At 46.2% G+C, this 20,956-nt stretch overlaps 1 protein-coding gene across 1 annotated transcript in view; it reads left to right on the top strand.

The window, feature by feature from the left end:
- The window catches only part of LOC138452990 (zinc finger protein 879-like), a 171,212-nt gene that overhangs the window by 19,901 nt on the left and 130,355 nt on the right, over positions 1-20,956 (top strand). The window contains exons 2-4 of the mRNA XM_069605376.1: positions 2,196-2,311; positions 6,176-6,302; positions 13,909-14,028. Coding sequence (XP_069461477.1) covers positions 2,288-2,311; positions 6,176-6,302; positions 13,909-14,028 — 271 coding nt within the window. The 5' untranslated portion in view covers positions 2,196-2,287. The remainder of the gene's footprint in view (positions 1-2,195; positions 2,312-6,175; positions 6,303-13,908; positions 14,029-20,956) is intronic.

The following is a 20,956-nucleotide window of genomic DNA, read 5'->3' as shown; positions in this document are numbered from 1 at the left end:
ATGCCGACCACCTACAAGAATGGGATTGCTTTCTGGGCTAGACTGCAAGGGACGCACAAATGCCTGCCTGGCTCTGGAAACGGAGGCCCATAAGGTAGCCAATTAACCAATCCACTAACAACTTCACCCTCTCCATAGACCTCTCAAACTCAACACAACCACAAACTTACAACACAACAATCCGGACAAACTTCACTACACTGCAACAACAAAACAAAGCACACATAGACCCACACAACAGCACACGACGTCTTCCGACAGTATAACACCCCAAGCCCAGCCAACGGAATTCCGGGCTAAGGCCGCCAACAGCACATCACTGCTCTCTTGCACTTCTCCAGCTCATCCCCACTAACTCCCTCCACCCCTCCCTCTTTTTTCAGAACCGCAAGAGCGCAAGGGGACCACTCCGGTGGTGATAATGTGTGGTACAAATATCCTTTAACATTAACATGTACTCTTGTTTTATTTCATCTCATTTTTAGTGATTGGCGGAAAGAGCTGATTTACTCCAGTTTGTTTCTTTGGTTAGTTGCTTTAATTTAGCTATATATTAATGACTTTAATCCATACAGCCTTGTGTTAATTCCAGGAGCTCTCTTCTGTTTAACCTATGTACCTGATGCTGGGGGAATTCCCCATCGAAATTGGAGAGCAGGAGGCTATTCTGTTCCAATGGAGGAGTGGCCATTCGGGCAGGGTCTCCCGTTACTGTAATTTTAAAACGAAGCCCACGCTTGCGGGACTTTGTACGCAAAGTGCCCTCTGTGTTGATTTACAAATATCTACCAGTACTTCTGATTACTGCTAACCCTCTCAGACTCCAATAGTTCTGGTGGTATGTCGATTACAGGGAAATAACTGCAGCACCCACATCCACTGGGGCTTGGAGAGTATTCACTTTTAGAGATAACTGGAGTTGTTCTTCTATCAAATCTTGCATTTACCTCTTTGTGGTATGTACAATTTTTCAATCTGTTATGTTTACTGCAGTGGTAAACTGTGTCGGTATCTCCTACCTGGTGTTTGGAAGCTCACTGAGATTTGTTGTTACTTCTATCCATACCTTTATTCTTTTGGCCTCCTGAGCATGGAGGAATGCCCAGAGCAGAACTGACAAATTCGAAGGTAATTGGGAGACCTCTTAGGTAGAGAAGGATGCATGCAGAGGGAGTTCCTGAAAAAATCTCTACAGCCTACCAAAAGATTATCTTCGACTGATGCACTTTGCAAGTGGAAGAGAAGGTGAGAGGTGCAGATATCCACGCACTGGTGCCCAAATTTCTCTGCCATTTTCCTCCATGGACAGATGGTGCCCTGAGGAGGGTTGTAGTCTGACACTTGTCAGGCCCCATCAGTGAGGTTTAGCCTGGTTCCCAAGTCACAGTGAGCACCTGCTCCCACCGATAGAGACTCACTATAAACGCCAAAATGATTCTTGTAAATCTTTGAATAATTTGCCCATAGCTTACCTCGCCTAGGGAATTAAACCTCACCTCACCTCACTGATCTAGCTCAGTAAGGTTTACGCATGTATGGGGCTGCTTGTAATCTCATCCATAGAAGGTGTAGCCTAGCAGTTCAGATGGGGTTTTGTCTATTTCTGTATTTTTCTATCTGACTGGTTATGTGTCTACAGAAGAAATAATTATGGAGGAATCCTGCAGCATCTTTCACACCCCTTCCATTTCTACCCCTCCCCTTCTGTTCATGAACAGTTACTCCGCAGATAACCAGTGGTGCTTTGAAGAAACACTTGGTTTGTTAGTTAGGTGTGGGACTGTGCCATGGCCAAGAAATCAGTCAGCAGAAAGTATATGTACAGTATTTATTCAAGGATGTATTTGGAGTCCATATCAGCATTCTAGTAATATCAGTATCCACATTCTAATACAATTTCTAAGTATTGTGTGTTACTGTTTGAGCCTTTGTTTGTAGTCATACTTTCTGCTGACTGAATATTTTTTGGCCATGATGCAGTGCTGCACCTAACTGACAAACCAAACACAAATTTATCTTGATTGACTAGGGGAATGCCAATCATAGTTTGGTCATTGCAGCCGGCTAACACATACTGAACGGCCACCCTAGACAACGAAGGGGGGCACACAGACTTAGCATTTTCCCCAATTCCTGCAACCTTTTGAAGAAACACAGCTAAGTACAAATAGTAACTTTATTGTCTCCTTTTACAGATTGCGGCTGAGGAAGATGGTGGAACTTATTCCAGGGATTAGCAGTTGCCATTAGCTCCGGACCTCGTGTGTGACCAACTGAGAAGGGGAGCATGTCGGAGCCATTCTGGACTCAGGTAGGAACTTATCTACAGGACTTAAACGCATCCGATTCTGTAAAATCTGCCTGTTTGTGACCAATTATCGATCTGAGGACCCCTTTACTGATCCAGCTCTTCATCATATTGTTCTGTTCAATGGATATTTGGAATTGCTACCATTTTACATCTGCTTGGATCTGCAACATATATTTAGGAACTCTGGCCTTGTTTCACTGTTGGAATTTTCTGTGAAGGAGTTCTCTCATCTTTGGAAATTTGGTTGTAGAAATATATAGAATTTCATGGTAGAACGAGTCTGCTAAGAGAACCTATCCAATGTGCTTGTGTCTTCCCTGCTTTTTCCTCAGAGACTCTCACCATAGTGCTATCATTGCTGGCATGTGATATTCCAGTGGACTGGCAATAATTATATACAAACCCACCATTACATTTAAGACCATGCAATATCGTTGGTTGCAGTATCATTAGAGACGTTCCAACTAAATAAAATGGTCTATACTTTGTATGGAGGAATGTAGCTTTTAATGCTCTTAGTCCGGGCAAATTCCCAGGGACGCTTTGGTGTTTTCATTTGTCCCTGGCAACCAAAACAAGTCACCTACTTCGAGCCAAACTATGTTGTGTAAGCTGTGAATCCTTTAGATTGTGTGTAGAAGCCAAGAATACATTTTTGTAATTTAATGCTAAAACAAAGAGGCTTGGCATTTGGCACAAATCTGACTCCGTGCCCCTTCATAAACCTTTGATGCAGAGTGAAAAGAATTAAATAAACAATTAACTGTCTACCTTGGATGAGCAGCTACTCTTCCCAAAACCCCTTCCCTACTGGGTAGTCTTCTATTGGATGAGAACCAAGTGTGGGACAGTGGAACGTTCAGGGACAGGCACAGAGTCTATGGAGCAAGCACAGAGCAAACCATGAAGTCAAAACACCTCTGCACTGCCTGCTCTTCTATAGCTGGTTATATTTCTATATTCTCTGTTTCTGTTGCCAAAGGAACCTACTTGCTTATCATGGTGCAAGGCCCGAGCAGATTAAGGCAAAGGCCATAAAAGGGGAATAGTAGCTACTCAAAAGGTTTGTGAGGGGATCCAGAGATGTCCTGTCTACCCGAGTCAAATAGCTAACTAGGGGTTTTGCAGGGTCTCACTGCATCTTATGAGCGTTTAGTTACCCCACACAAGGGTGTAGGAGGGATATAAAATGACTCTTCTCATGGTCATGCAAGGGTTACAAAGCCCACTTCAGTCAGTATAATGCTAAAGTGTCATGTATGGAGAATACGGTGGCATCCAGTCAAATCAGCCGTCGCCAGTTTTCACCTTTGAAACTGCACTGAGCTACACATAGACCCCCATTCCTGAGGTTGGAGAGTAGACTATATAAATAGGCATCACCAAAGCCAGAGGTTTTGGCTGTTGGATAAGCATTCGCGAAACACTGCCATCGTATGCCAATGTTCTCCCACTGTTTGTCAGGAATTGCAATCTTATGACAGATCCTGCCATCATATACCATGATCAGTCAAAGGTCCATATAGTGCCTTCATGTGCCTGGCAGAGTCCCCACATGTAAAGTATGCTGCTGTCATAAGCCAAGCGCATTCTCCAGTGCCCACGTAAATGCTTGGTACAGTCCCAGCAGGTGCAACCAATTGCAGTCTAAATTGCTCTAGTTACACTTTTGAGAGTCATGTTTTCTTTTGGCAATTCCAACCCATATCCCTCCTATTCTCTTGAGGGGGCTTCCTAATAGCTGCTCAGGGGCTAAGGGACAGAGAAGGAGTGGTAACTTGTCTACATACTCTCACTGTGTCATTGCATTGCAAGCGTGATGAGGAAAGGCATGAAAAAGGGGCAAACTGCTCATTATGCAGCATACAACGCTCTGGACCAATACCTTGGGAACTAATATGTAATGGGGCAATGGACTATGGTGAGTAATATTAGAAACTTGAAGGTGTCTCACCCGCCAGTCCCCGGGGATCTGTCATCCAGGTGGCCCCGACACGGCCATCGCTATTGGATCCAGTTCCTTGGGTCGGACCAGTGCGGGAGGATCACCTGCATGAGGGGTCTTCAAGAGTGGAAGTGGGACACGGATGGGTGAGACGCGGTATCCCCTTCCCTGTAACTCCTTTTCCCCGTCCTGCCAGGTAGGATACCTAGAAGCTCAACCCTAACCCGCCCCCCTTTTCCAACACAAACACTTTCTCACGGACAGGTCACCATGAGCGACAATGGACTAACACCATAGCCGTATACCTAACATGTCCCAACACCATGGTCCTGCAATTACTGATCATTACACACACCTGACTCCCATCAGGCTTCTCCACATGGATAAAAGGCGCAGCACGAAAGCACACTCTGAGCGAGGAAAAACACACGAGGAAGCAGCAGTTCCAAGATAGCAGTTTATCACAAGATGAAAGGCAGCGATACCGGAGAGGGTTGCAAGGAGGGAAGTACCCTTGACCTCTAGAAACCATTATTTTTCTCAAGTCTGAGAAAGTGAGAAGCCGAAGACCGGGAACTGAAGCTGAACAATCCTACACTGTGCATCAAAAGTATCCCAGGCCCTCCTGTGTTGATAACTCAGGCCGGGAGGAGCGATTGCCGCTGTGGTACTGTCCTTGGGGCTCATGCAAGAAAGCGGCACCAATAAAAGCAGTACAGCCAGTTGGAGAAACTGATACAAAATCAGCTTGTGTTTGAACAAAGGTTGCAAGCAGCAACAGTGTATGAAGAAATCCACAAAGGACAGTGTTTGAAGCGCATGTAATGAGAGGCGCGAACAAGTGGAAACTAAAGGAGTGAATGTTCTTTGAAAAATTCAACTAAGATACCGTGTACAGAGTGGCCTGGCGCCACATGGGTGCTAATTCGAAGGTATCCAACTGAATGACACCTGCATTGTAAAAAGGGACCTTTGAATCGAAGTGGTCCTGCGACGGGTCAAGCTAAACCCTGGTAACATTCAACAGTCTTCAATAAGTATAAAATTAACTGCAATTGGTACGAGCCCGGCTGAGGGAGACTAATTGAAAGTGGATCTGCGCCCGGCTGAGAGGTTTCTGCTGTGAACCGGAAGTCACCCGAGAATTAATATTTTTGGAATTTTAAAATAAAGGTATCTGAGCCGGGAAGAGGGGGGTCCACTGTAATAGAAAAGGAATTTGAGCCTGACTGAGGGGTATCCAGGGCGAGGCACCCGAATCACATAATTGGAAGAAGAAAATAACTTTGTTTTTGTTGTGCACATCAGGCCCTCTGAATCAAGAGACTTTGATGAGAAAAGAGACTTCAGCACAGAAGGCCCTGATGCTGAAATTAGAACTGTATCCTCCTGTAGAGGAAGCCAGTGTGTGTGCTTGGCTCAGTCCCGCCTTACTCCGTACTGAAAACGTGGGGAAGGGAGGCTAACAGCCCGAACATCCTGACTTTTCATTTTGTGAACACTTCTTTCTATTGCATGAACATTCCCCCACACTATTTGTAAATTAGCGGGCAATAGGTTCTTTAGCATAGACCTTTTTATTTTGACAAGACTCCACTAGGACTGCATTTAGAAAGTTCAATAAACACCCTTGAACTGTGGTCACTTGTGTCTGTCTTACTTCGATACCATGCGTTACTTACAGTAATAAATGCATCCCAAACCACTCGGCTTTTGTTTTGTGCTAGGGCCACACGAAACCCCTTGTAGCATATCAAATTAATTATGCATTGTGGGTCATGTATAATTCTGTATGTGTCCTATAGATTGGTTGGCCCATTCCAAATGAGATGTATATGCTATGGAACAGATTCTCCCTATGCAGTGGCCCTCTGTGAGGCTGAATGGCAGTTTGCTGAAGACATTTATTTTCCTTTCAGGTATCCATCACATTCCATGATGTTGCAGTCTATTTCTCGGAGAAGGAGTGGGGTAGTTTACAGGAGTGGCAGAAGGAACTTTACAGGAACGTGATGAAGGAGATTCACAGTGCACTGATATCCTTGGGTAAGGGGATTGTATGTGTCTGAGGTCTTAGTTGGATTGATTTACTATCTTTGAGTGGTGAAATCTAGACTTACTTCCCTTCTGCATGGTGCTACCCCAGGTTGTGCAGACTGATCACAGGAATTCCATTTATTGACCCCACTCTGGTGTCTCCTCTGCATGCACAGCTAGCACAAAGACTAGCTCTTGACGTTAGTTTTTGGATCAGAAGGACAAAAAAACACACACACACACACACACACACACACACACACACACCACACACCACACACCACACACCACACACACCACACACACACACACACACCCCCCCCCATTAAATATGCCTGTCTTCTCAGGATTATTTACTTTTATGTGTAAACTTCCAATGTGTTCGGGTTTGTCTGTTAAAGTACTGTCAGGTAGGGGTGTCACGGTATTAGTTTTATGACGGTATGATAACCTTCTTGCCAAATGACGGTATATCATGGTTATCGCGGTATAGCAGGTGATGTTAACTAATCTTAACAAATATTTTCTAAAAGGTCATAAATTGGGCTTTTCAACATACTTTCCACTGAAATGCCACCCCTTGCTTCCACCAAACACACGTGTGGAGAGGAGGAGGAGGGGGGGCCCTGCTGCGACTGGCAAAGCAAACTGAATAGCTTTTCTTAAGTGGTCATTTAGGCTTTTAGCTCCCCCACTGGCTACTGGTGAAGATGAACATGTTGCCATCTTGATAAACTGCATGCCACAGATCAATGGAGGCTGATGGTAGTATACGCTTGTGCGCATACACACCCACACGTGCACACACACACACTCTCTCTTTACGTTACAGCCTTTCGTTTACTTGCAGGCCAAAAGGTGTTCAGTAATCACGGACATGTTACCCTTTGGTATGGCAGCAGGGAATACCCACAGAGATGAGTACATTTTACAGTGTAACTTATTATATGTAAATTCAATGATAGAACCAGGGAAATCCCCCATCCCAAAGTAAACCCTTTTCCTTCTTAGCACTGTATTTTTTCTTCCTATTGCTAACATATTGATTTTATGTCAGGCACGCGTGATTTATGGAATGACATTAAAAACTGCTCCAACTGTAACTACTTGGCAGATGGCACATCCAACAGTGCAAGACCAAGACTGTGCAGCACTTGCTTACTGCAGCCTTTCCAAATCAGATTGAAAAGCACACTTAACGGTCTAAACGGTATACCAGTATAAACAATGTGACGGTTATTATTATTCAATTAAGTGGTTCACGGTATCTTTAACGGTATACCATTATACCGTTACATCCCTACTGTCAGGCACCTCTGTGCATATGCATGTCTACCTGTCAGGGCTGAGCAGACGATGCAAGGGATAGGGTAGCACTGGGCAGACGATGCAAGGGATAGGCAGGAGGTATCCGAATGAGAGCTTACCCTCTCATTCGGATACCTCCTGATCAAATGCAGGTCACTGGTGGTGCCTAATAGGACACCAAGATCTTTGCAAGTTGCGAAACCATGGCTTGTGATCATGCATATCTGGGTGGTGGCACAATGTGACAGATCCCTACTCCATGCCTGGAGAATGGTGAGGCTAACAGAGGAGTCCAAGTCCAGCATTGCCTGGTTTTAGAAGCACATGGCCACTTTAGAGAACCAACCACCCACTCAAAAATGAGTTCTTCGTTACATTTAGAGAACCAACCACCCACTCAAAAATGAGTTCTTCGTTACATGGCACCAAAGGCTCAATTATTTTCACTTCCCACTAGCCTTTAGGACCATGTTAAAGTTAATTGCCCTCTGCAGGATCTTGTCAGCACCATAGGAGACATCAGCCTGGCAACTTAGTGTGAGTGGTCTGTCTGTATTCTCCTGTGGTGGAGTTAAGGAGGATGTGATTAAGGAGGTTAGCATATGTATTTAAATTATTAGGCTACATGAGATTTTCGTACAGCATAAATTTGGTCAAATATGACATACATTTATTTTCTCTTCAATCTTTTTGGGTGTTTCCATGTAATAGAGAAGTACACCTCAACAGTGCCCTTCACTTAAGGCATGCAGACACTGATGCTGTCTTTGCCTCTTACAATTTCAAGTGCTGGAGGGTAATTACAGACTTCTTGGAGGACCCGCCAACTGACAAGAGAGAGCAGTTCTTTGCATGTTTATGAGGCCAAACAAGTGCATCCTGACATGTTGGAAACCTTGGGTGGCCATCAGAATATGTCCTGTCCTTGACATTAGTTTGGGTTAGTGGCTTAAAAGCACAAAATATTTACCCAAAGTTCCGAAGTCTTCCGTTGTATGGCACACAGCTATTTCTTTGCCTCTATGGTTGAGGCTTTGTCCAAGGAGAGCAAAAAAATACCCTCACTGTGAAAACCCTTTTGGCGGTATTGTAACCAAAGTCCAATGCCTGTTCCTGTTCTACCATTTAAGGATAAGGTAGGTCTTATCCAGATTTCAGGGAGCTGTGGATATTTGTTATGTTGAGCCCTGGCTTCCATTAGATTCTGAATCCTTTGGAGGAGGGGGGCTGACTTTGTGCCATTTATCTTCAGAACCCGTACATGCATATTCTTATTTGGGCCCCTCATTGCGAGTACCTATGATTTGCAACAAACCAAATTTAGGGGGCTTCTGTTCGGTCTCAGCATAGCACTGAGAGCAATCACAAAAGTTTTGTTTTGTTTTTATTGTGTTACAGCTAACAAAATTGACTTTTCACATACATACAAAAAGAAGCAGTTTAAAACAAAATATTAAGTAAAAGAAAAAGCTACAGACCACCATCTCTTACGTCTGAGCTGTCCGGTGAGCTCATCATTGAAATCAATCTACTTAAAAGTCCCAACTCATCCACGCTGGTCCTAGGCGATCTCAATCGCTGGCAGGGTGCCCCCAAGCATAAAAAAGCGATAGACCTAGAGAAGGCACTAATCGATCTTGATTTCAAAGTTAAAAAGCCACAATGGACAATGGTCACCAGCTAGACTGGATCATCACGAATAATCTTGCAACCAATAACTACACGACCACTCTGTGCATCTGGTCTGACCACAACAAAATATACTTCACACTGACCTCGCCTACTCCCAATGAACCCAAGAAAACGACATGTCGAAATTTCAAGAAAATTGAAAGAGCACACCTTGTGTCTTGTGTCAACAACATCCTAGCAGACCTTAGTGAGGACGATACTTGTGAGAAAATCATATCTAAATATGAACAACATACCACATCTCTCATTGACCAAATAGCTCCTCTCCCCGCTAAACTACTTAGACCTAATACCAATCATCAAAAATGGACACCTCAGATTTAGCGGCTCAAAAAAAGAAAAAAGACAGCTTGAAGTCAGATGGTTAAAAAAACCAACCACTAGCAACAAGGATAGATGCAAGGAACTCCAGAGGTCCTACAAAAGGATCCTTGTAGAAGTACTTTAATACACAAATTCAGAAAGCCTCCAGTGCTCCAGCTAAACGGTTCGAGATACTAAAATCGATCGACAAGCCTGAATCGTTGACTCCGGCTTTTGTTCCGTCCCAAGCAGAATGTGAAAACACTCAAGTCGCATTCTGTAATAAGATCACTAAAGCAAGAGAAGTAATAGCGAGCGCCCGACTTAACAAAGCTAAGGACCAACAACCACTCATGAAAAAGGAAACGGACCATCTTGGTTACACCTGTACTTACGAGAATGGTAAATACTTCTTTCTGGGACCAATGGTTCCCAAGAATATAAAAAAGGGGTCCATCACCCCACTGGTCCAAAAGCCCCATCTAGACCAACGAGAAGCAGGAAACGTAAGACCCATAACTAACTGTGATTTCATTCTAAAAGTTATGGACAAAGTTGCAACTGCCCAATTGCAAGCTTATGTAGAGACCAATTAAATATTACATCGCCAACACTGAAACTGAGATGCTAGACCTACAGACAAAAATGCTAAGTATCATCGACATGGGCAACACGGGTCTGCTGATTCTGCTAGACCTTAGTGCTGCGTTTGATTTACTAGACCACAAACTACTACAGGAAGCACTGGAGAAAATCGCCAACTGCTCTGGTGAAGCTATAGGCTGGCTATCAGCCCCAGGGAGCAAGTCGCTCGCCACTTCTCTTCAACGTATTCCTACGCCTCCTGTGTGAGGTTTTAGACAACATCAATGCCTTTGTCACAAACTATGCTTAGGACACTCAGCTGGTAATGGAACTGAGCGGAGACCACATAAAAGACAAGAAAATAGTAAATGAACTCTACAACATCTTCGAACAATGGATGGATCATGACTGGATGTGTTTGAACGGGAAATGGTTTTCGGGTCCAAACAAGCCAGGGCTAAACCATCAGCCAGCTATGATTCCTTCATGATAAGAGTCCCACATCCAAGTAGTGACTAGCGTAAAAACCCTGGGCATGACTCTAGACGCCTCCCTGAGCTCAGATGCTCAAGCCTCCTGCGTCAGTAAAAATTGCTCATACTACGACTGCTAAAAGCCATCAGACCTGTTCTGAGTGAATCAAACTGTGCTACCATCGCCAGAGCGACTATCCTGTCTAGACTGGACTATGGCAATGCCCTACCATTGGGAATGCCTGACAAACTTTTCCAGCATATTCAGAACCACGCTGTTCGGATAATTAAGTGGAAAGCAAAAACTGACCATATCAGTGAAGCACGAAAGGAACTACACTAGCTTAGGGTCGAAGACCATATATTTTTTTAAGCTATGACACTTACACATAAGTGCCTATACGGTAAAGCTCCGGCATACCTGAAGTCTAAGATCGTGGGCTACACCCCAACCCGCACTCTTAGATCTGAGACGCAAGGGCTTATTACAAAAAAATCTTCATAGGAAAACAAATGGGTTAGGCAAAGCCTTCCCCAACCGGTCAGCTCAGCAATGGAATAAACTGCCACTGAATTTGAGAGCGGAATCCAACCTCCTTAGATTCCGAAAGCAATTAAAAACCTTCCTATTCAAATGAACCAGACATCCCTGAGCTGTACTTGTCCTCTTCTGTTTCTTGGCATTCCATGCGTCTCGTGTTCTGTTCCTACTTAGTCAACATGTTACGTGTAAGTCAATGTCTTTGTGTCGCCCCGATGCCTGTGGGCTTTCGGCGCCTTACAAACAAAACAAAAAAAAATAATAAGCATAAATCAGTCTTCCTACAAATCAAATCAAGCACAATAAGAGATACTTTACCGGGACTAGATGAAACCAGATTAAGACAGACAGTTATACTACTTAGATCCTCCTGGAGCAGTCAGCTCCTTTTGAGACCTATATTTTGAATTCGTCACTGACTTGGAACTCAGATATCCTGACCTAGTCATTAAAGGTGATTTTAATTTGTACTTTAACTGCCCTGCTACCATGGCTGAGAAGCAATTCTTTGAAGCTATGAAGGACATGGGTTTAGCACAATTGGTGTCTGCCCCGACGCATTTAGCCGGAATACACTGGATTTAGTTTTTGACAGAGATTCTCTAGCTACTGTTTTCCCTCCTTTCCCTATCCTACGGTCAGACCACTTTGTTGTACACTTCTTGATTCAGGCCCAGGTCGTTCAGGCCCCGGTAGAAGCTAAATACCAACGTTGGCATAATTGGTTGAAAACTTTGAATGCTGACATTGTTTCTAATATCCAGGCACAGTGCCAAGCAGCTGGCTCAATAAACTTTTCTACATTAATAAAAGTTTTTAGTAGTTTAGCCAATATGCTAGCTCCGCTTACTCTTCGGAAGCTGAGGAGTCGCCCCTCTCAGCCGTGGTTTTCAGACGAGCTGAAGGCCTTGCGAGCAAATAAACGGCAGGCCGAACAAAAGTGGAGGAAAGCCTATTCTGCTGGTGCCAAGTCAGCTTTTTCCTCAATATGTAGCATTTACTATCTGGCTATTTGGATGGCTAAAAGCACCTAATATACGGGTACATTTGAAAGTGCCCCTAATCAACCTCGTTAACTATTCTCTGTTGTACGCTCACTCTCCTCTCCTCCGGATACTGCTTTGCAGGCTGACCCTTCCCAGGCTTTCTGTGATGATCCGGCAGCTTTTTTTATTGATAAAGTTAATTTGATACGGGAAAAGATCTGTTATCTGCTTTCCCGCCCCTGAACAGCAATCTCTGCCTGGGGCCTTGGATCATAGGTCGATATTTCCCACCTTCTCAATGAGGAGGTGGAGCTTGCAGTTAGCAAAATCTGCCTCTCCCTCGTATGCCATCCCCTTGAGGATTTTGAAATATATTCCCCATATTTCCATATGGCTGACAAGAGCGTTCAATCATTCTTGCCGATCTGGGTCCATCTCACCAGAGCTTAAGCAGGTGGTTGTTATTCCGCTTCTGAAAAAGCCTTCATTAGATCCTATATCCTGGCAAATTTTCAACCTATTTCTTTACTTCTGTTCGGTATGAAATTAATGGAATCTCTTGTTTTCTCCCTCCTTACGTCTTTTCTTGAGTCCTCTTCTTTTCTCAATCCATTTCAGTCTGGTTTACGCCCGGGTGCGGACAGAAAGCGTCCTGGTCTCTGTGTACGATGACCTATGTTGACTGGCCGATGAGGCTGGAACAGGCACCCTGATTCTATTAGATTTATCATCCACGTTCGATACCGTGGACCATAGGGTACTATTGGTTTCAGTTGAACATTGATCTTATCTGTGGAGCGGGGTCCCAAAACTAACACGCTCAGTCCAGTGGAGCGAGATGTGGCATAACATTCTACTTTAATGGCATTACACTACAGAAATATTGCATTTAATGTATCCCTCAACGTCTGCCCACTGCTGGAGAGATTGTGACGCAGTTGGAGATTGGGCACACATTTGGTGGGATTGTCCTGTCTTGCAGCCCTTCTGGGGAGAATTGAAAATACAGATGGGAGGTATGTTTCAGGGGACAGAGCAGCTGGGTAAAGAGGTTTGGTTATTTGGTCTGTGGGACTCCTGTTTTAAAACTTACTCAAAAAGGGCTTCATGGCCCTTCTAATAGCTGCATAGCTCGTGATTGATCAACAATGGAAACATCGACAACCTCCGCCAAACCAGGAATGGCTCTGGAAAGTATGGTCCTTTGTTTCATTGGAATGGGTTACCTGTACTATACAGGGTGCCCAGGAAGCCTTCAGAGGGGATTGGCGTATGGTTTTATGTTATTTGCAGAACGATTACGTGCTGCAATGGTGCCCCCATAAGATAAGGATTTTGGACATTATATGAACCATGAAGAGACTCACCATTGTGAATGGTGACTGTTGTATCACTGGCGGGTGCAGGGACTGGGTGAGGGCGAGGGAAATCTGATTGTTTTGCTGTATTGTATTTAATTGAAAATAATAAAATATATATATTTTAAAATACATATATATATATATATATATATCAAGAAGCTTAATAGATGTACCTTGTTAATGCAGAGTTATTCCAAAGACTTTCTTCTGATCATATACAGACCTTGAAGGTATCCCATTGTCAGTGAAAGAACATATCACATGCCAATAGGAATGCACCATCACATTTGCCAGACATACTATATTTCTCTTTCACTAATATTTTGTCATTGTACAGTTGCTTAATTTAGTAATGTTTCCTAACAGGCTATGCAATTGTGAACCCAGAGAATCTTTTTCGGATTAAATCAGAAAAGGAGCTCCTGTTCAAGGACAGCCAGGACACAGAGAGCAAAGCAAGAGGAAAGACACCTGTGTCCGTTACAAGTAAGAAGACTGTTAGCACCCTTTACCGGTATGATGTGCTTTTTCAGTGTTTCACAACGTTATACTTTGTAACAGCATCATACTGTCACACCTAAGGCAAGATAGAAATTCAAAACATACTCTGTCATTTACATTGTAAATTGCCAAGGATGGAAATACTGTATAAGGGCATCTAATATCTAGAGCCTGTCCCATGCAAATGTCCCATGAGAAAGGCTGATTAACTTTGTTCAGCTCTCCAGTCCACCATCACATAGCTGAAGAAATAATGTGGATGCACAATCAAGACTAACAAAGTCTACGAGCTTTATTGATATTGATATTTTATTTCTATTGCGCTCGTACACAAGTGTTTCAGAGCATGACAAGGCAAGGGAGGGGAACAGGGGAGAACAAAACAGCGATCTTACTAAGCCCAGTGACATTGAGAACGCACAAGTGCATGGGAGAGGGAGAGGGGGAGGGGGAAAAGTGCATGGAAGGGGGAGAAGTGGAAAGTGCGGAGCAAAGGAGAAACAGATAAATAACAATAAATAATAAAAGGCAACAAACAGTGGTAGTGCAGCCAGCAAGTTGCAAGTGCTGGGTTTAAGGCGGCAGACAGGGTAGGTCTGATAAATGCAGGAAGAAAGGGCGGGGGGCTGTATGGGTACAGATACAGACCCCAGTGCAAGGGGTGGCCTGGATGCAGTGCAGGAGGGTGGCAGGATGAGCAGGTACCTGGACTCAGAGGACAGAGGGAAGCCAGGTGCACTGTGCCAAGAGAATAGATCAGCCGGGGAGAGGGGGAGCGAAGGCGGAAGCAAAGCGGAAGGTCTTGAGGTTCTTCCAGATCCGGAGATGGTTCTCAAGAGTGGCAGGGAGGCTGTTCCAGAGGGAGGGCCCCAGCCGAAGACCGAGATCTACCCCCAGCTCGTTTCTTTGAAAAACAACTGACTCGGAGGGAGTTAGATGTAGAGGAGTAAAGAGCTCGAGAGGGGAGGTATTTGCGGAGGGATAGCTGAAGGTATTTTGGACCCAGGCAACCAGAAAGCCTTGTGGACAATGCAGAGGCTTTTGATTTTAATCTGTGCATCCACTGGGAGCCAATGTAAAGATTTCAGAGCTGGAGAGATACGATCCCAGGGCTTGAGGCCAAGGACAAGTCTTGCAGTCCTGTTCTGGATGAGTTGCAGAGGGCGGAGAGTACAGGCAGGTAGATTTAGAAAGAGGCTGTTACAATAGTCCAACCTAGAGAGAACCAGAGCTTGGGAGACAGTGAGCTTCTGGGGGAAGGAGAGGAAAGGCAGCGTACCTCTGAGGAGGTGCAGTAGGAAGTTTGACTTTATAGAGACATCAGAGATGTGGGCGGAGAAGGAAAGTGTGGCGTCAAAGATGACCCGAGGTTCTTAGTCTTGCAGGTGGGGGTAGGAGGAGGGCCAAGGGAAGCCGGCCAGAGAGTGAGGAGAAAGGACGGTGAAGTTGTGTGGATGAGGAGGATCTCCGTCTTGTTGGCATTCAGACAAAGATCGTTGGAGGCACACCAATCGTGAATGGCAGTTAGGCAATCACAGATGAGAGAGGGCAGCCGGAAAATTAGTTGAGTGTCAGCGTAGCACTGGAAATTTGAGCAGAAAATGGCAATGCAGTGGATGAGAGTTGCCAGGTATTGGTTGAAAAGCCAGGGCCAGAGGTTAGACCCCTGGGGAACACCACAGGTAGAGAGGAAGATAGATGATGGGAAGGACACAAGTTGGACCTGGGAGGGTCGATCAGAGAGGAAAGAGGTCAGCCAGGCCAGAGCCTGATCAGTGATAACCAGGTTATCACGGAGACGGTTGAGCAGGATGGTATGGTTGACCGTGGCGAAGGCAGAAAAAAGATAGAGTAGGATGAGGACAGAGGGAATGTTAGAGTCAAGGTTGGAGAGCAGATCTTCACGGATGTGCAGGAGAGCAGTTTCTTTGCTTCTGGCAGCTCTGAAGCCAGACTGGTGGTCATGGAGACAGCCAACAGAATTGGAATGAAGGTTAAGCTGAGAGATGGCCAGCTTTTCCAGGCGTTTGCCCAGAAAGGGAGTAATGAAAATTGGGTGATAGGTAGCCGGACAAGAAGGATCAGCTGTGGGTTTCCTTAGACGAGAATGCACAAGGGAGTGCTTTAGAGGGGAGGGGAAGGATCCTGAGGCAAAGGAGTAGTTGCAAAAATCAGCAAGGGCCGGAGCTAGCGTGTCAATGTGGTCCTTGATGGTTTTAGAGAAACCGCGATGAACCTGTTATGACGAGGCTTTCATAGATCGTACTTGTCTAGCAACCTCATCAGGGGAGAAAAGAGTAAAGGACGAGAAGGAGGGTGGGTGGTGGCTGAAGGAGGGTCAGCAAGCACAGACAGAGAGGAGGGGCAGGGGTGGAGAGGGTGGCCAGGATGTCCTGGGTTTTTGAGTTTTGAGATATGAGCCTGGGAGGCAACAGGAGGGGTAGAGGCTTCAGCAGGGTAGGCCAGCACCTTGCAGATTTTAAAGAGTTCGGCCGAGTTGTAAGATGCCACAGAGACACAAGCTTGAATGTGTAGTCTCTTCTTGGTGAGGACAGAGAGTCGGTATTGCCTTTGGAGCAGGCGACAGGCCAGTTTGTCAGAGGATGAACAAGAAGACCTCAATTTCCTCTCAGCCGCCCTACACTTACCTTAGGTCGGAACCATACCAGGAATTGCACTTGGCTTTGTTCTTCAAACGGATCCTCATGACAGGGGCAGAAGCGTCAAGATTATCAGAAATTTAAGAGTAGAGCAGAGACAGGGCTGTGTCAGGATGTGAGACAGCCAAAGGTGGGGGGGAGAAAAGTTGGCGGCGAAAGCCTCAACTGACTCACGCTTCATGGGCCGGATGTCCAAGAAGGTAGATGGCAGTGTTTGGGTAGGCTTGGCTTGGGGGGAAGAGAGGGAGAGATGAGCGGAGAGGAGGGAATGATCGCTCCAGGAGAGAGGAGTGGTCAGAGGGATGGAGCGAGTCGGGCTAGAGGGGAGGATGGACAGGCAGAGGGAGTCGCAGAAGAGTACAGAGGAGGAACAAGGAGAGTCTAAATGGATATTGAGGTCACCAAGGTGGAAGAGTTGAGTGGTAGAGGCCAGCAGGGAGGAGGAGCGGTCCGACCACTCAGAGAAATGAGGTGTTTTGACCAGGAGGACGGTAGATGGTAGCCACAGTGATAGAATGGGTAGGAGAGAGAGAGAGCCTACAGACAAGGCATTCAAAACAGGAGTAGGTCTGATTGGGAATGATGGAGGCAGGAATCCACTCAGGAAAGATCAGGGCTACCACCCCACCGAACCGGGAGGATCTGGGTGCAGAGAGGATCTTGTAGCCATCAGGGAGGAGAGTGTCAAAGCTTGTGACAGAGCTGGCTGTGAACCATATCTCTGTAAGACCAAGGCCATCAAGGTCTAGTTCTTCAAGGAGGTGGCAAATGTCAAAGGAGTGTTTGACATCAGAGCGAGAATTGAGAGTGGCAATATGAAGAAGGTTGCCATCCGTAAAGACCTTCCTGGGAGGGGTACAGATCAGAGGTACGCCCTGCGGAGGAGAAGGAGCCCTAGGAGGGTCAGAGGAGGAGGAGAGAGAGGGCAAGGTAGCCAAGGGGTAGAGGAGGGGACAGCAGGAGATGAGAGGAAATTGATGAGGCGAGGTAAGCGCCTATCAAAGAGGAGGAGATTGGCCTAAGGGTCTTGGACCCTGACAGTGCCATTAAGGTAAACATTAATGATGACTTTAGAGGAGTCGAAGGAAGCCATGAGAACTTCCCAGCGAGTGCCACCATTAATGGGAGAGGAGGAGATAGGACAGAGCACAGGAATCATATGAAGAGTCCATAGATCTGGCGAAGGAACGACAAAAAGGAGGTCGGTGGGGGGTCTGTCTGCTTCTTCCAACCACTTCTCAATGCAGAGATGGAAAAGAAGCTTTCACAAAACAATGCACTTTAACCAGTCTTTTCTGTTATTCCTTTTCTGTGCCGGTCTTGTTCCTGATTTGTAGTTTCTTCAGAGAGGCGAGGCCTTTTAGAGGTTGACACCACACATGGCACTCTTCAAGATTTTAATGGCACACTGAACTGGGTGGGGGCAGTAGAACGAAACACTGTTAGGCTGCTGTGAGGACGGCATGAAGGGGTCCTTCATAAAGAAGCACTACTAGGATGCTCTCGAAAGTAATGAAGTAGTGTGCCACCCAGGGAACAGGTCATGATCCAGAGAATTGGACTCAAAGCTGTGTACCCAGCTAGTAGGGCATGAAAGAATCCCCTCATTGTGCAGGGACCTAGAGGTAGTAGACAGAAAATGGAAAGAAATTATCTGTCAACCCCTTTGGACCCAAGCAAGCTGCAACTCCCAGGAACTGAAGCCCTAAGGCCAGGGGAAGCCATGGAGTCCTGGGCTGTTATTTTAGCTTTTATTATATTAGCCAGTTTTACCATTTTAACTTGTTGTCTTAGTTCCTTGTGTTATCTTGTTATTTTTTTTCCTATGCCATGGAAGCTACCCTTGAAGCGCCCCCTCCCAACCCACTACAAATTAACCAGAAAGCAGAGTGGTGGGGGCTTTGGTGTGGCTTGGCCGCCAGCTTGAACGGTAGCACCTTGCGATGGCTCCATGATCGGACGGCGGCATGGGCTTCACACCGGCTTTAGGAACCTAGATTCGGTAGTGCCGGATGGCAGAAGAGTCGCGGGCGCATTGTAGCATGCTGCCGTGGGCCAGCTGTGGCTGAGAGGTCCATTCTGCTTGCTGATCGGGCCGGCCTCGGAGGCCCGCTCCAAGATGGCAGATGGATGCAGCGAGTGGGAGGAGGCCTGAATGGGCTGCTGGGCGCTTCTGGCTCATCCTGATGTGTCTACACTGCGGCTGCAGTGCAGCCTCCTTTGCCCGTGCTGGTTTGCGGCTCGGCAGCTCCGGGGCTTTGTGACTTCTTCGTGGAGCTAATTCCGCCAATACTTTTGGGGATCCATGCGGCTCTCAGGAGACAGGCTCTGTTTGGAGCTCCTACGGCCGCACTGGCAACTCTTGGGGCCTCTTCGTCTGGTGACTTGCGCAGGGAGGCACCTACAGCCCTAGGTGCTCTGCTGGAGGAGAGGGCTTGGATCCTGATGGACTGGGGCTGGGCTCTTTCACCATCAAGGTCGGGGAGACTGCAGATGAGTGGTAGGGGCGGGGCCTGCTCAATCTGTAAAAGCGCAGAGGCCCGAATATAGCTCCGCATGTACTCTGTGTAGCTGGGGAATAGCGTGAGGCCCCCTTGCTGGTGAGCACACTGGGTTCCGAAGAATGCAGCAGCCTGAGTTGGCGGTGGTCCCTCCTGGGAGGTTTTGTGGCCCATGGCTGAGGGCACTTCTCTGTCTGGTGCCTGGAGCTTGGTCGAAGACTTCCTTGCCTTCTACCTCTATCGTGGTCATGGCAGGGAAACCGCCAAAAGGTGAGAAGACTAGTAATTCAATTTTCGCACATGCACAACCAGGGAAAGTCAAACCCTGTGAGACACTGACTGAGGCGCAGGTGCATGCAACGAGCCAGCTAATGGAGACCCCGGCAGTTTTAGCTATCGGAGCAGACTTTCGACAGATGGTTACAGATATCAAACTGGAGATCCATGCATCGATAGGAGAGCTCTCACAGAAGGTGACAGAGATAGATAACCGTGTGATAGCAACTGAATCGTGCTTCGAGGAGCTAGAAACTGGTGCCTGCAAGCTCTTCTATGACTTTCTCAACTCTTGGGAAGGGTGGACGAATTGCAATCTATGAGCGGACACACATTGAGCTGGTTGGAGGACCATAAAAAACCGCTCGAAGGGGGACAACTTCAGGCTGCAAGGGGTGCTGACGCTGTTTATGGATCAGGTCCTCGCAACCTATGTTAAGACTTTGTTTTTTTAACTGCTCGAGTGGCTGGTGGAGGTGGAGCTCAAGCTGGACCGGCCTCAAAGTCTTCTCCCCAATACAGATCTGGAATAATTGGTCTCCCGTTGTCCTCACTAGGGTCCACTATTTCAAACACAAGGAGGACATTAAGAATGCTGCCTGAAGCTTTCTTATTCATGTTGTGATCTGGTGGGTCCCATCAGAGTGAGCCCCTGGCCAACGCCGCTAGATGGCCCGGTGGCAGATGAGGGCGAGTTCTTTTCGGGGTTTGTGAATGAGGTTCGGAAAGTGGGGTTGGGGTTCAGTTCAGGGGTTTCAGTGGGAGTTGTTTTATGGGCATGGTTTTGGTTTTACGATTCCAGTGTTTGGAGGAACTTCTTTTGGTACATGTTCCAGCAGGTGGGAGGAGGGTTGATGTTCATTGGCCTGCTTATCGATGGAGGCTGAAGTATCAAGGGTGGTGACACTCAAAGTCCAGGGATTGAATTCTTTGGACAAGCAGAGATCATTGCTCCGGATGCTTCAGACTTCTGAGATTTCTATAGTTATGCTGCAGGATACCCACCTACTCTCAGCGGATGAACCCCTTATGAGGTACAACTCATTTAAAAACCAATATTATGCCTCGTCGGGGAATAAAGAGTGGGGTAGCAATCTTGGTAGCTAGAAGGACTCCTTTCTTGGCGAGGGGGGTTCTCTGTGACCCAGAGAGGAGTTTTGTGCTGGTCAAAGGCATGTTGCGGTCTACCCCGGTCACCTTGACTTCCCTTTATTTCCCCTATAACCAGCATATTTTTTTCCAAACTTATTTTTATTGGTTTTGTGCATACAAGCTTCCAAACTGACCTCAGACAGCAAGAGCATTTCTCGGAGCTTTCGTTAAGACATTAATAGAAGGCAACAAAAATAAAATAAATGACAAAAACAGATAACAATAATATTCCTTGGTAGGGAGGAAGGAAGGGAACCGAGGGGGAAAATAGGGAGACAGCAGATTTCACGGTTTGCTTAGTTCGGGGAGATGAATCACGTTAGT

This window comes from Ambystoma mexicanum, chromosome 4p (assembly GCF_040938575.1).
Source record: "Ambystoma mexicanum isolate Mex_15411 chromosome 4p, UKY_AmexF1_1, whole genome shotgun sequence".
Classification (NCBI taxonomy): domain Eukaryota; kingdom Metazoa; phylum Chordata; class Amphibia; order Caudata; family Ambystomatidae; genus Ambystoma; species Ambystoma mexicanum.
This window is presented reverse-complemented; position numbering and strand designations above follow the sequence as displayed.